Source organism: Mesitornis unicolor, unplaced genomic scaffold (genome assembly GCF_000695765.1).
Source record: "Mesitornis unicolor isolate BGI_N332 unplaced genomic scaffold, ASM69576v1 scaffold14179, whole genome shotgun sequence".
In the NCBI taxonomy this organism is placed as follows: domain Eukaryota; kingdom Metazoa; phylum Chordata; class Aves; order Mesitornithiformes; family Mesitornithidae; genus Mesitornis; species Mesitornis unicolor.
The window spans coordinates 102,687-119,351 of NW_010205352.1; the positions used below are offsets into that span (position 1 = coordinate 102,687).

The 16,665-nt window shown below is 33.3% G+C and overlaps 1 protein-coding gene across 1 annotated transcript in view; it reads left to right on the forward strand.

The window, feature by feature from the left end:
* USP34 (ubiquitin specific peptidase 34) overlaps positions 1-16,665 on the forward strand; it is a gene marked incomplete at its 5' end in the record, with an annotated part of 116,385 nt that overhangs the window by 82,734 nt on the left and 16,986 nt on the right. Inside the window, 22 exon segments of the mRNA XM_010191374.1 lie at positions 493-639; positions 729-785; positions 883-960; positions 1,768-1,862; positions 2,811-2,983; positions 3,575-3,728; positions 5,139-5,217; positions 6,662-6,715; positions 6,811-6,906; positions 7,885-7,949; positions 8,046-8,121; positions 8,221-8,268; positions 8,999-9,064; positions 10,591-10,671; positions 11,933-12,018; positions 13,250-13,418; positions 13,501-13,575; positions 14,183-14,334; positions 14,758-14,806; positions 14,912-15,016; positions 15,135-15,179; positions 16,599-16,664. Of these exon segments, the coding sequence (XP_010189676.1) occupies positions 493-639; positions 729-785; positions 883-960; positions 1,768-1,862; positions 2,811-2,983; positions 3,575-3,728; positions 5,139-5,217; positions 6,662-6,715; positions 6,811-6,906; positions 7,885-7,949; positions 8,046-8,121; positions 8,221-8,268; positions 8,999-9,064; positions 10,591-10,671; positions 11,933-12,018; positions 13,250-13,418; positions 13,501-13,575; positions 14,183-14,334; positions 14,758-14,806; positions 14,912-15,016; positions 15,135-15,179; positions 16,599-16,664 (2,016 nt within the window).

A 16,665-nucleotide genomic window follows, 5' to 3' on the forward strand; every position in this document is an offset into this window, starting at 1 on the left:
AAATTAAGTAGTTGTCAAGATTTAAGTCAGTAATGTCCAGGAATACATAAATACAGGCTGATGATGTTCCTCATGCTATATTTTGTATCTGAACAGATAAGCTGAAACTGAATGTATCACATCTTCAGCCAAGTTATTTTATTTTAATTATTTTTATTGGATGATTATTAAATAATATTTAATATTAAATAATATTTGGTATTACAAAATATTATTAGATGTTATTAAATCTGATTAAATAATGTCTTACTAATTATATTTTAATAATGAGTATCGTAATAATGATAATCAGTTAGTTAAAACTGCATTGCATTTTCTCAGAAGCATTTAAGCATTTAAACAACTGCCTAATAGGTATATGGTGATATTGTGTGTAAACATACGTTCATTTTTAAATAGATGTATGTATATGGTCTGTATTCAATATATCCATGTAACTTAAAAATGTAAGGATTTGTGTTGATTTGTTTTGCTTGACTTTTTTACCTAAAGGAAAGTGAATGTAAGGCATACAATCCAAGGCCTTTCTGTAAAACCTATACCATGGATAAGCAGCCACTGAACACTGGAGAGCAGAAGGATATGACTGAATTCTTCACTGACCTAATAACTAAAATAGAAGAAATGTCTCCAGATCTGGTGAGTTACTAAGAGGGAGCAAAAGGGAGCTTGAGGACTTAACGGATTTGCTCAAATTTCCTTGACAGAATTTATTAATTCATTCACAGAAAAATACGGTGAAAAGTTTGTTTGGAGGTGTTATCACAAACAATGTTGTTTCTCTAGTAAGTATACTTTCCTTATCCTTACCTTTTCAAGATTTTTTTAAACTTCATACAAACAGCTATTTCACTGCTTTTCTTTCTCATTGCTGTGATTTAGGACTGCGAGCATGTAAGTCAGACTGCTGAAGAGTTCTATACAGTAAGATGCCAGGTGGCAGATATGAAGAATATTTATGTAAGTAATGCCAGGCTGAGATGTGTAGCATAGGTCACAATTATAAATGAGTGTAGTAAAGTATAAAAGACTGTACCATATGCTCTTGAGTAGGCTGTTGCTTTCTGTATCTACTCTAGTTTTGATTTATTTCTGGGTTGATATTACTAGGTGATTTTCTCAAATCATTTCATCTTTTAAATGCAACTTGCTATCAGCTGGTGTCACTTGGAATTGACTAAAGACTGTGTTACTGTCAGTAATCACATTCTTCCTTCTGTCTTTTAAATGTGCTATGACCATGTTTTATATGAGAGAATTGTAAATACTGAAAGTATATATATATATGTATGTATGTACGTATGAAAGTGTGTGTGTGTATATATATATATGTATATGTACATACATATATACATGTACTATTGCTTATTAAAATAATTTAAAACTTACACCAAAATAATTTTTAGGTTTTTGAGTTTATTAAACAACTATTAATCCCCACACTTGAAATCTGAATTTAAAGCATTTGAATTCTTCGAGAGCTTGAAATATCGAATGCCATTTTTTGGAATTGGTTCCTTAATTTTGTGTTTGGGTTAGGAACTAGTTTTCCTGTAACAGTGTCAGACTGTTCTCTTTGTTCAGCTGCATGCTCTTTTGCAAACTTTTTGGTGCCTTTGACCACCTTTTTTTCATAACTGACATGAATGTTCATTAAACTGACTGTAAGATTAAGCAAGAGGGGTTTGTAAAGCAGACCATACAAGCACAAGATATAAATATCTAAGGTAAACATACACTTCTCCTTTTTTTGTTTATTATATGTAGGAATCTCTTGATGAAGTAACTATTAAAGATACCTTGGAAGGTGACAACATGTATACATGTTCTCATTGTGGGAAGAAAGTGCGGGCTGAAAAAAGGTATAGTTAAGAAATAAACATTTGTAATGTTTCTTTTTGGTAGATTACTATTTGAGTTAGAATAATCCTTTAGATGAAACAAGACTGTGGTTTCATTCAGTTTGCTAATGTGTGGGCCTATGAGGATGAGATCCCTGTGCAAATGAGCATGTAACTAAGAAATCAGATTTCCAATCCAAAGAATATAAGGTATCGTAGCAGAAGATCATGACCTTAGTAAAACCTTCATGACCTTTTTTAATGTGAATAAAAAAGAAATTTTTATTAAGTACCTTTTGAAATCTGGGGGTTTTTTTCCCAACCTTTTCTTTCAGAGGTTGTTCAGTACTTGCGTTATTCATTATGTAGGATAATTGCTTAGGTTCATACATAACCACAAATTTCTTAATAAAAATTTGTAGTTTTAAAAATGTTTCCATACTTTAAAGGTTTACTAATAAAGAGAAAGCTAAGTAAAAATTTTGTATTGTCTTTATTGCAACTGACAAGATTTTATTATTAGAGGTGAAAAACCTCATAGTTGTTTTTGTAGTTGTTTTAAATGACATGGGTGGAAGAGTAACCTTTAAAATCATTACTTTGAAGTTCATGAGATTTAATACAAGCTATGTTCTGCATTGAAACTTGTCAGTTACAAGATAGTAGATCTGTCTAATGAGGAGATTTGCATTTTTAGGTTTGTTCATGACTCATTTTACTGTATCATTTTGGAGAACCGTCATTTGTACCATATGAGCAAATTTGATGTTTCTTCCAAGGCTAAATTTGACCTTTCTGCTGTGAGTTAGACTGTCCTGCTCTAAGGCATTACGATAGCTGAATTTTATGTTTGTGATTTAGCAACAGATTTCCAGTGTTATGTTTGAAATAAATGTGTGTGAACTCTTTGTGAATATACAATTCAACCTTCTAAGCTTTTGTAAGTCATGCTTATTTCTAATCCTTCAGGGCATGTTTTAAGAAACTACCTCGTATCTTAAGCTTCAACACAATGAGATACACGTTTAATATGGTAACCATGATGAAGGAGAAAGTCAATACGCATTTTTCATTCCCTTTGCGTTTGGATATGACACCTTACACTGAAGATTTCCTCATGGGAAAAAATGACAGAAAAGAAGGTATGCCTCATAAAATGAGTTCAACAGGCTTTGTCTGTTTCATATGTGTGCCACTTTCTGTATACATATCATTTGCAAACAATTAGTTATTTTCTTTTTGAGAAAATAAAATAAAATACAAGTTTTAATCAATCTGTATTCCCAAAGTCATTTATTTAATATGAAAAAACCAGCCAATTATTTTCCTTTTCATATACAGCTCAATTAAATTATTCTTAAATTTATTTTTAAAGTGTGAGAGAAATTACGTATAGTTACATACATTTCATCACTGTCTGATTTTGATTTTGCAGGGTAATACTTGAACTTCAGCAAATGGCTGAATAACTGCCATCATAAATAAGATGTGCTAACTTGGAATAACTTAGTTATTAGTCCTGATCTCTTCAGTAGTTATGCTTTGCAGAAAAACCTATAACTGTTTCACAAGGGTTGGGATCTGTGCTGCTTGTTCTGGGTATGGAGTTTCTGGCTCTCATCACTGTGGAGTGCTGAAAAGAAATAACAATTAAGTGCAACTACAGTTCACGTGTAATATAGCAGTTCAGGTGTTTAAGAAAACTGATCAAATATTGTATTAAATTCTTTCAGGTTTTAAGGAAGATGGTGAATACTTAAAAGAAACTGAAAGTTACGAATATGATCTGATAGGCGTAACGGTTCATACAGGAACAGCAGATGGTGGCCACTACTACAGTTTTATCAGAGATATAGTTAATCCTCATGCCTACAAAAACAACAAATGGTGAGTTAAGCAACATAAATTTTGTAATTCTTTATGTTTAAGTAACTAAAACTTGTTGACTTTGTCAGAAGCAGTTCTATAGGACATATGTACTGTAGGTTCTCCTCCAAAAGACTTTTTGGAATTTGATAGCTGTAAGTATATTCATTTATTAGCATATAAATTTGTTTGTTGTAGCTGTAACACCTGTAAGTGCTTTGGACACAGGGGCAGCAGGAGAAAGCCATGCTAGCCTCACATTACAGCCAGTGCTTGTTTCTTGGCATGAATATCTCTGACTCTAGTTTATCTTTAGAAATTAATCGTAAGATTTAATAGACTGTCCACCTTTGACGAGCATACAACTACCATTATTGTGGAATTTGGTCCTTTTTGTTTTGTCTGTTTTCAGTGAAACAACAATATGAATTTTTTTCATTTAAAATCCTGTGTCGCAGAAATTGTCTTACAATACCTGGGTTACCTAATCTGTTCTTATTGTGCTTTTTAAATGTAGAATTATATTCACATTTGATTTTTAAGTTTAGCTAGCTGGTGATCTTTTCCTCTTGGCTAGCTCCTCTTCACTTTACAGAGACATACTGAAATATTTGACAGCATTTATTTTGCTATCCCTTCTTTTCAAAGATTAAAAAAAGAGAGGAAATCTTACACATAAGTGATAGAAAGATGAATACATGCTATTCTTTTTTTTTTTTTTAACTATGACATCTCACTTCTAATTTGTAAACATTGGGCATATCATGGTTGTGAAGAGGAAGAAAATGTTGGAAGAAGTAGCCTGGGAAAGACATGGGCCTGGAAAGGAGGAGAATCTCACTAGATGACATAAGAAAAAGGGAAACTCTATTTCCTTGTTGTTTCTGGATGTCATATCTCATTCTCAGCTGAGGCCCTTCAATAGGAAGCAAGATTTCCTCTATTCCTGTTCTCTAGAATAGCTACCTGGAGTATCTTTGAAACAGCTCCAACTCATGACCCAATCCCTACTTGAAAAGCAGTCTGTAACTATACCATCTTCTCTGCCTCCTTCTAGTTTGAGTTCTACTGTTACACTGAACGATTCTTCTCTTTTTAATTTTGATTTCTGTTTCACTCAAATTGAAAAGGAAAAGGCAAATCTTGACTGCATTAAAACCTTGTCTGTACCACAGTCATGCTGGAAAAAAATGAGGAAAATAATGTGTCTCTTGGTTAAAATTAAAAACAAGAACTGTAGAAATAATGGTCTTCCTGATGTTACTGAGAGGAAGTCACTTTTGGGATTAGTTTTTAGTTTGCTGTGATTCAAACAAGACATTAGAGATGAATAGGAATACTTAAATCTGAATAATCATTTTAAGTGCTTGTTATGCTTTATTTGCCCTTAGAGACAAACAGCAGTTTTTTCTAAAGCTTACTGTTTTGCAGGTATCTTTTCAATGATGCTGAAGTAAAACCATTTGATTCAGCCCAGCTTGCTTCAGAATGTTTTGGTGGAGAAATGACTGTAAGTTATGACTTTCATTTTTGTCATCTTCAACCACTACAAAACCTGTTCTGAAGACTTTTATGAAGGATTCCATAGTGTTCACCTTCGGTCTGCCATCTGTTGTGAATGTATATGAAACAGTTAGAAGTGTTCGCTGGGTTTTACTAAACTTCTGACATCTCTGTTATGCAGGTGATAGCTTTTCTTATGTTCGTGTCGATAGCTGTTAAACCACTGTTCTCTTCAGAGGATCTCCCCCTGATTTGGGAAGTTAAAGACTTGGCAAAGTGAATGCTTGCAAGCTGGTGATGCAGGCTTTCTGGTTTTTCTACACTTTCTGTAGAATAGAATTTAAGCCGATAAAGGAGAAGGGTTTTAATTTCATCTGTACCAACTATAATATTATTTAATTTGTGACTATGAATCCAGGTATTTTTATGGAGTTATAAAAGACAGGTGCCAAAAGTATAGCGTAAGTATTGCTAATGAATCAAAATGAATTAGTGAAGTCTCTCTCCAAAGAAGAGGTATTTCTTCTTTGTTTTTTTATCATCATATTAATTTACTTACTAAAAAGTGAGTATGAAATCACTTAATTTAGGCATCCTTCGCTTGGATGGCTTTGTTGCCCAGACTGTTGTCTGAAGGAATAATTACTTCAAGCTTATGCCTGTTCTGGAAAAACAGGACTTTTTGATCTCTGTCTATGCTGTTTGTCAGTGGTTTCCAAATTCTGGTCTGTGAGCCTCTTACGGTCAGATCCTGTTTCACTGGTGACAGAATTGAACTAAAAAACTGTGTACAGCTTATGCTGTTTTTCGGCAGGAAAGTTTGAGCTCTGATATAGTAAGCAAATTTCAAGCTAATGGATCTACGGACTTATTTTGGTTTTTTGTTGTAAGAAGATAAAATTTCTCAAGTTGGTGTTTGTTTGCTTTCAGTAGTGCAAGGTGTTAAAATACAGTATCAACTTTATCTTTTGGATCAGCCCACCACCCTTTGAAATCCATCCAAATATTTTTACATGGTATTAATACAAATAACTGCTGAATGACATTCGAACTACTAAAACAGTCCTGTGAATAAGAAAAATCCTCTTGTCTGATAAAGACAATATGCAGAAATAAAAGAAAAAAAAATTGTTTGACAAATGGATAAAATACCTTTAGGTGCCTAAAAAGAGGAGGTGGAGAGATGGATAAGACAAGAGAAAAAAAATGAGTTGGATGAGACAAGAAATTGCATGAGATATAGGCACAATATTGCATAGCAATTCTGAAAAATCAGAATAGGCCACTGCAGAACTAAAAAATAGAGAAGACTACTTTGAGGAAGAAATAAATTGTCAGCAGCCTCTCTGCAAATGTCCCAAAATAATTTGCTTGCACATTTATCTCAAACTGTCAATAACCATGACATTAAAAAAAGGTTGTAATTAATGGTTTTACTTTCTTCTTGACAGACGAAAACTTATGATTCTGTTACTGATAAATTTATGGACTTCTCCTTTGAAAAGGTATTTCTCTTCCAAACACTTGTTATATGATTATATTTCTACTTTCATGATTTATCTCTCAAAGCAAAAATTATACAGATGTTTTTTTCTTAAAGACACACAGTGCTTACATGCTGTTTTATAAACGGATGGAACCAGAGGAGGAAAATGGCAAAGACTACAAATTTGATGTTTCATCAGAATTGCTGGAGGTACAAGTTGATTTGTTTTAACACCGATTTTAAAATACTATGGGAAGTCCTAAAGAAAACAGCTACATCTCCCTGTTCTCTTCAGTGATAAGAGCTGTTTTTAGGATATCCGGCTGTGTATGTAGATATACTATTTAAGCCCTCTATGGTCTGAGGAGCTGGAAAGGGCAGCACACAGGAGCAGAGGGATCTCACTGTTCTATATGATTTTTAAGATGATGTGCTAGCTTTTTATCACCTGAAAAGCCAGTTTCCCTGCTCCTTCTGGCCAGAAGTATTGCTTTATTATCTGCCACATGCTATAACATGATTATAACAGATTATAACATGTTATAACAGATTTTATCTGGGTTAAACTTTTAAACTATTTTTATGGGAAAAATGCTACAAATGGGTTTGGTCAAAAACAGAATTTTGGAGAGAGGAACAAGGGGGCCTGACATGAAATCCTTTTCTGGTTAATGACGGAGAGTCAAATCTTACTCTTTGAGAATTTATCAAAAGTTCACAGAGCTCATCAGGCATTGGGTTAGAACTTGAACTTTTAGCCATACCTAGCTAGGCTACTGGAAAGTCACTGGGCTCAATTAGTGAAATTATGTGTTTAGAGAGGTTTTTTTGGGTTAAGTTATTCGTCAAAATATGGTCTTAAACTGTGGTTCTTTTTCACTCGATTGGACCAGTTCTCAAAACTTCTTCCTAGAAGTGTAAGTTGCAAAAATGAGATCACAGAAAGAGGAGAATGTTCTGAGCTCTGTTCTGCAGTTATATGGCAGGCAAAACTAATATTTGCTATAATATGAATAAAACAACTTTGAGCCAGTGCTCTAGAATAAAGAAAATTTTTCCAGAAGTAATTTTTCATAAGAAAAGTTTTTGCTTTCTTAGCCATGGCAAGCATTTAAATATTTTTAAAATCATGCTTGTGTAGCGATATAAACTGCTTTCTTGTATCTGATGTTAGCGTTTTTTCTTCAGTGGATATGGCATGATAATATGCAGTTTCTTCAAGACAAGAACATTTTTGAACATACCTATTTTGGGTAAGTTTTTCTTAAAAAATGTAATATTAATGCTTCTTTTCTTCTTGCAGATTTTCATTATTAATTTTAATTAACAAATAAAATTACTGACTCTAGGTTTATGTGGCAGTTGTGTAGTAGCATCCCAAGCACACTACCAGATCCAAAAGCGGTTTCCCTGATGACAGCAAAGGTAAGTACTTCAAAAGTGTGTCATGCTTATTTTAAATTTTACCTTGTTTACATATAAATTCAGGCATTCTATAATTAATGGTGCGTGTTTTTTTTCCAGTTAAGCACTTCCTTTGTACTAGAGACCTTTATTCATTCAAAGGAAAAGGTATTCTATTTATACTTGTAAATTCTAATTAAGTAGCTGCATGAATATAATGAAAAGTATGTCTGTACTTTTTCATTTTAAAAGTGTGATTTTGCGGTGTAATCAGTACCATAAATGATACAAAGTTAATGTTTAATGAGTGTCATTTAACACATTTATAGAAAGCACTGTACAATGGAAAAAATGTGAGTTCTGGTTTTAGCTTACTTTCTCTTAGCAAAGGAAAAGGAGCAGCAGATCTTGTGTTCTTTTTATTTGAAAATTCCTGGATGATTCAGATCTTAACAAGCACTTGTTAAAGTCTAATGTATACGGGAGTGTTTACTGCTGAGCTACAGTCGTCCTCATGGATTTTTAAGTTACAAATACTAGCATGAAGAACAAGGAAGTTCTTTTCTATCTGAACCATCCTGATTCTCAGTCAGATTTTACTTTTCTCATCCATGGTCACATAGTGCTGCCAGTTCTGGGATTAGTAAGAATATGATTGCAATTACAGTTGAACAGAATTACATGTATAGCTACTGCACATTACATCCCACTTACAGTACATACATTGAAACTAATGTTATTTTTGTGTAGGTGCAACATTTTACTAGTTTATAAAGTGTTTACTGTTTGTAACTGTATTCTTAAAATTCGGTGTTCTAACTGACCATTTAGAAATGTTTAAGATTATGTTCCAATTTATTATTTTAAGTTTTGGTTTTTTCTGTATTTCTTTTTACAGCCTACAATGCTTCAGTGGATTGAACTGTTAACAAAACAATTTAATAACAGTCAGGCAGCTTGTGAAGTAAGTGACTTAGGAACTCAGCAAAGTACAAACCAACTTTCTATATATTGTTTAACTTTCCTGGAGGTTCGTATCCCTGGAATATTTTTGACTATGAACTACTGTATTTGGCTATTTGTGCACTATGAAATGAAATCCGTCCTCTCTGAATACTGCAGATTCTGGGGAATGACTTGACTTTTATTTTCAGAAACCTATGGTGAGACTGCAGGCCAAAATAATTTTTTCACTAGCACAGAAGACACAAAGTGTCACAACCTCTTGATTTTATTATTGCATATGAATTTGTTTAATTAAGAAGTATTTAAATGAAATCACACAAGAGAAATGGAAAGACAGCCTAGTTTTTAATAACTAGAATGGCAGGGACTGGAGTTGAATACAAGGAAAGAGAGCAGTGAGGTAAAAGGCTACAGTACAATGAAGAAGCTTGGAAAGGGAAAAGAACAGCTAATGTCAGACTCGGCTGAATACAATTTCATATACTGCCTTGCTTGTGAAGCTGAGGATCTTGAACCCAGTGTGCAGAAATACTGAAAATTTAAAAGAAGGAAAAAATTGGAGGAATGGGGTTTTTTTACATAAATTTTTTCTGGCCACAGCCTGAAGTGAGTGTGGGACAAAGTGGAGAGGGACTGAGAAACAATGAAGGATTCACTGTGGTTCATTCTACTGTGATAACAATTTTGAGATACTGAAGGAAAGTTTGTGATAGACTTTCTTTGATAGTTTGAATGTACAAGGAGCCAAATACATACTGTATCATGCATTAGACCTTAGTACAAATGAATTAAATTCATTGTTCTTCTATAAACTGATTCTAGATTGTTAAATTGTTATGTAATATTCAGTATTTGGGTGATAGAGTTTCATTAGCATGGTGTAGTCCTAAGATACTTAAAATAAGTAAAGACATTTAATACATTAAAAGATACTCAGGTACAATTAAAATATAAGGAAAACCAACTTGGATTATTTTCTTTAATCTGTCTGTACTTGTGAATAAAACAAAATTTGTGGAGTCAGAATCCTCAGCTGTAATATTTGCTCAGTCTAACTGAATGAATCATTCTCTGTTACTTTTTCACATTTTCTGTCTCTGGAGGTAGTAGGGCTTTTCCACATTATAAAATGCATAAGGGGTCTAATCCAGGAACTACACTGTTGTTAGCCTGTCCCCATTCTACAAGGTTCATCAGCCTATGCTTCATTGTAAGCATTGGGGTTTTTATTGTGTTGACATCACTTTTCAGGATAGCGTGTCCTTCCAGAGATTTGAATAGTGGCACACAGAACCCGGGGATTAGAAGATACTGGATATAAATAGATATTGATGTTTACTGCTATTGATCTCTATTCCTTTCTTGTCATGCACAGAAGATACTTAGATTTCCCTTGGTTTCGTACTTGCTTATTCCTTAATAATAGTAACATCCGTTTCTCTTCAGACTTTAATGTAATGCAAAAAAAAAGATTGGATTAGAACAAATTTGGAACAAAACTAACAAAGTATGTATCTTCTGCAGTGGTTTTTGGATCGTATGGCTGATGATGATTGGTGGCCAATGCAGATTCTAATAAAGTGTCCCAATCAAATTGTGAGACAGGTAAGAAAATGTGTTCCTTTGGAAGTTAGGTGACTGCTTGACCCATAAACAGAAACAGGCAATTATTATGACACATACATACAATGATTCTGAAAGATTTAGTCATATCTGTAATTACAATCTTTTCCATCCTTGTGTATGATTTAGAGAAAATATTTGGCCATGGGAGCATTATTGTTTGAAACAAAATCCATATTACTACAGTGCCATAGCTGCACAGTTAGGATCACAAAATGTCACAAGTTAAGGTTTCTACAGCTCCCACATGATCTCTACAAATGTGAACACTCTACAGTAAAAATGTTTTCCTTCTGAATTGGTTCAACAATAATGAATCAAGACACACATTCAGAAAATAAAAATTTATGTATATTTAGTACTCCTAATGGAAAGCTTCACTTTTACATTTCTGCCTTTGGGTTTTGTCGATGGATTTAATTTTACAAAGTTATGCCACAAACTTCTGTTAATACCGTTTTCTGGAAATGTTTAAAATTTAAAAAAAACCCACATTAGTGTAGCATTTAGATATTCACAGATACAAATACTATTAATAGTTTCATTTTTCAAGTATACTTTCTTCGCAAGTTGTTTAGGTAAAAACTTTTAGCAATTACTTTACCTGACCTGAACTGTTCAACTTTTCTGATCACCACCAACCACCACCAAGTGGTTCAACTTGTCTGATCATTAAAGTAATATTTCCATACAGAACCACACATAATTTCTGTATGTGGCCCATTATTACAGGAATGTATTTGAAATCATGGAAGAGCTCTATGCAAGATCTTCGGCAAAGCTCTAATCCTTGATGAATGGTTTACAAATTAAAAGTTACTGGAAGGAATTTCCATAAAATTTTCACAAAAATTCTTATAGCCAGTGGCAAAATTAAAAAAAAAAAGTTTGCAAAAAATATCTAAGCATTTCCAGAAACAGAGGTAGAAGAAAAAATAGTGATTGTGAGCAGCAGTCTTAAGTTGTGTTTCAGTAGTGTATAGTGCACACCAATATTAAAAACTATTTTTAGGGTCCCTCCAGAAGATCTGTTTATAAAACCCAGGTGTGACTATTTCATTAAAATACGATGTGTCACTACACTAATAAAGGGAATGTGGGTGTTTCAGCCTCAGCTTTAACTTTGAATTACATAGAGCTGGAAGTGGTACTTGGAGACAGAATATTCTGAGCTTAGGAAGTACGTGTTGATATATATGCAAAAGAATGAACATGTGGAGTTCATTTACTTATGTATTTGCAGATGTTCCAGCGTTTGTGTATTCATGTGATACAGAGACTGAGACCAGTGCATGCACATCTTTATCTCCAGCCAGGAATGGAAGACTGGTAAAATAACACCACCTGAAAACTTCTTCTATTTATTACATGCATCACAGCAACTTTTCTTTAACAAATTATTCAAAATGGTCTTTTAAACCTGTAATAGCACTGTTTTAATTATTCTTCATTATTCTACCCAAAATGCTCTAGATTTATTTAAAAATATTATTGTGGTTGGAAGACCAAGTTTCTAAAGATACATTGTTTGAAACATTTGTTCCCTTGAACTACATTTTCAGAGTAGTCTTTCTTTTCACTACCAGTAATACACTGCAGGTTTAAATCTCACTACTTATACATGAGAATCTGATTTTTGAATTGGATCCAGAGGTATATAGGTCCAAATTTTAGTTTTGTACATCCGAAAAAAAAGAGGTTGGAGATGAAAGTCTAGTTCTGTCATATAGCTATATCACAGCTTTTTGTTGAAAAGTATAAAGTACCTATTGGATTCTGTTTTGTTCTGCTAATTATCAAGAAAACTGTCATTTTGTCTCCCAATTGTGAAATATTTCTTCTTCTTGGTACATAATGAGAAGAAGAAAGTGTTTTATCTTTCATCTCTTGGGTTAAGCTTGTGATCATGATAGTAACTTTTTTCCCAAAGCAGAAATGGAAGAGTTTATGATAACTACTGCCATAACAAAATTCAGGACATGATGATACAATTTTCATGGCAAAAAATAGTCTCATTTTCTCTGGGAGGCTTACTTTAAAAAAGTCTATCACTTGATTTGTTCATTGATAAGATCCAGCTTTCAGTAGGTGAATAAGGTTGAAAGTGCATGTTTTCTGCCTTGTCAGGATCCTGTGTGTGTGTTTAAGAGACTCTTTCCTTAGTTCCACAGTAAAATCAGCTGTAACAGCATGCTCTTTTGAAATTCAGGAAATTTGACATGCAAATCAAGAAGATTATTTTAAAGTAACAGATCCCCTAAATACTTTTTTTTTAAGAATTCTTTTCCTGACTAGAATCTTGATTCAGAATACTAATTTTATTAACTTTTCAACACTTTGAGTGATGGATGCTACCTTTAAGCCATGTTGTTATCTAGGCTATACTTGGCATAAAAGAAGGTGTTAGAGATCTGGGTATGATAGTAAGACAGAGTAGAAAACTCTTTAAGTTTTTCTGATTTGTTCGTTTGTTTTTTTTTGTGTTTTTTTTTTTACTGGCTCAAGATGATTTTATGCTCCATGTATTGTGTGAGATACCTAAATTGGATTTTGTTTTCAGTTCGGATGACATGGATGGTCCTGTGGAAGACATCGGCAGTCGCTCTTGTGTAACACGCTTTGTGAAAACACTCTTGTCAATTATGGAACATGGTGTTAAGCCTCACAGTAAACATCTCACAGAATACTTTGCCTTTCTTTACGAATTTGCCAAAATGGGAGAAGAAGAAGTAAGTATAGCCTTGTAGTTTTGGGAATTGGCTATGTATATGTGTATGTATTTTCAAGTAATTCAATATCTACATATTTCAGAGCCAGTTTTTGCTTTCACTGCAAGCGATATCTACAATGGTCCATTTCTACATGGGAACTAAAGGACCTGAAAATGTAAGTTTGCGTATCTTGTAAAACTGGAACCAGTCTATCGTATTTTACATATGTGATCATTAGTGCTGTGACTCTTCAACCATCTTTCAGCTGTTAAATTAAAATTACTTCACTCGAACAATTTTTTTTTGCAGCATTTAAGTGGATATAATATTAAAAGATGCTGAATCGGCTATGCTATAAACTAGAGTTTTATTTTTAGTATAGCAATAGATATTAAGTAGAAGCAATTAAAGTTGCACTCATGATGCTATTAATGGTAACTATTGATTACTTACTCCTGTTACACAAATTAAGCTTTTAAATTTACTTTGTTTTGGTTTTTTTAATTAAATAGACCACCATACCAGGCTGTGTATTGACTTCAACCAACTTAACTTTTGCATTTTTAAATACAATTTAGCTTATGCAAAATGAGTGCTTCAATATGAAAACCAAGTGATTAGTTGAGATTTACCTGATTCGATTCTTGCAAATTTATTAAGTTGTTTTGAATAAAAGAGAGGACAGACTATATGCAAAACTATGCACAGGGTCTTTGAATTACGGCTTAAAATGTCCACTTTGAAGTTACCTTTTTTTTATTTTTTTTTTTTTTTACCATCAGCCACAGGTTGAAGTACTTTCTGAGGAAGAAGGAGAGGAAGAGGAGGAAGAGGAAGATATACTTTCTTTAGCAGAAGAAAAATACAGGCCCGCTGCACTTGAAAAGATGATTGCCCTGATTGCTCTTCTAGTTGAACAGTCTCGCTCAGAAAGGCAAGAACTTCTGAAAAACCAAAGTAAAATTTAATATAAACTAGTTCAGAAAGGAACTGGAGGTGTTACGGGTTTGTTTGGGGCTTTTTTGGTGGGTTTTTTAAACAGCACAAATGAACTTGTATATGGGCCCATTATATTTTTAAGCATTTAAAAAATAAATGTTTTGTCATTGTTGACCAAATAAAAGACTTAAATAAAAGGCTAAATCCTTGGACACATTCAGTTGCCCACATTTGGATTTCTTTTTTTATTTGGTCTAAGTACAAAGTATTATTTTTGTTTGGTTTTATGTCAGTGCTTTTATTTTCTCTTGTGTACTGTCATAATGAAGAATATAAACTAACACTCAGTGCTGTATTTCTCCTTAACCCTATTTAATAATCTCTGAATTAAAATGATAAAGGTTTTTTTGTATTTTAGGCATTTGACTTTGTCACAAAACGACATGGCAGCATTAACAGGAGGAAAGGTAATTCATTTAAATACAGCTGTATAAACCTCAAAAACCCCACACTTATGTATATGTACATATGTAACTGTAGACAGTATATTAATATCTTCTTATTTGTTGCAGGGCTTTCCTTTTTTGTTTCAACATATCCGTGATGGCATCAACATCAGGCAAACCTGCAATCTCATTTTCAGTTTATGTCGATACAATAATCGACTCGCAGAACATGTAAGTATCAGAAACTATAGCTATTTGTTGAAAAGCTTATAAGCGTAACAGGATGATTTTTATTCTTTTAACTGAATAAGCACAAGTCTAAGTGAGTTTTGTTTGTTTTGTTTTTAAGATTGTGTCCATGCTTTTCACATCTATAGCAAAGTTGACTCCTGAGGTATGTAAACGTACTACCTGTATATTAAATAATTTGTATTAGTATTTTTCTGTTTTAAATTACTTAATCTTTTGCTAATCAAAAATGTTGCATGGAAGATGATCCATGGAAGTTTTTGTGACATTAAATGAAATCTAACTGCACTGCGTATTAATTTTTCTAAAGCAAAAATCTGGTATGCAGTTTAAGAGGAAAGTTTTATTCAAAGCCAAATAACTTATTTCTAGATTCTCCACCTATATGAATTTAAAAAAATAATTGATAGCAATAAAACATGTATGCTAGAATAAATGGAGATATGTCATTGTTGTCTGGTTGTTCAAGTCTGGGGGCACTATTTTGCAGTTCAGTGCATGCAAACACATTTCTCAGTCAGAATAAATTCCTGCCCTGATAGTAACAAAAATACTGAGAGTTCCAAATGGATTCCACATGAGAAAAATATATATGGAGTGGAGAAGTGTATGCTCACGCAAGGACATTCGTGTATACTGCTGTCAGAAGAGAAAAAATAATCAGGAAAAACTGAGGGCTTATCTAGCAGAGAAGGCCTGATCACAGCTGGAAAAGAAGCGTATATGTTGTATACTACATCATTCTCATGACAGCTTTGCTTTGTGTGATAGAATGGGCACTATCAGATGACAGTCTGCTTCCCTCCTGTCATGCTACCATTCGCTGCATTTTTATGCTTGCTTTGCTTTGCATATATACACATGGACCAGAGACTTTTTTGGTGAGATGCAAAATACCTGATAATAGTAGTAACGTCTTATTGAAGCAGTGTTAAAAGCTGGGTGAGTCTCAGCGAACTTGAAAAAAAAATCATATTGGATCCAACATGTTGGAGTAGAAATCTTGGTGGCTTCAGTATGCCAACAATAATGATCAATGTAAACCCTCAAAATGTGAGGCTTTTGGATACACTTTTCAGGATCTATGTTACATGTTATGCAAATACATAAAAATAGTAGTTTCTCTGAGATAGCAAAATCTTCTATGTAAGTAAAAAAGGATAAATTGGTGAGTTCTTCAAGACTGTACAGCTTGATTCACCCTCTTTGTTTAGAATAGTGTCTGACCATGTCAGACAATGTGCACTGTTATTTCCTTGTTACTGTATATTTCTATTAGACTGATCCTATCTCATATGATAAGCTAGTGCCTTGCACTAGCTATAAAAAGTGGCTTAATTATGCTGTACCCATATGTGGATACAGTAGAACTAAATTATATATATGTGTGGATTATTTACAGATTAAGTAGTAAGCAATTAAAAGTAACATAGAAGTTCATGTCAGAAATTCATAGAAATACATTTTTATGCAAATGCTTGGGGTTTTTTTATAAGTCTCTAAAAGAATTAGTGGGTTAAATGAAGTAGATCGAAATGGATATTTTTCTTTTTATGCATTACAGGCAGCCAATCCTTTTTTCAAATTGCTGACCATGCTCATGGAATTTGCTGGTGGACCTCCAGGAATGC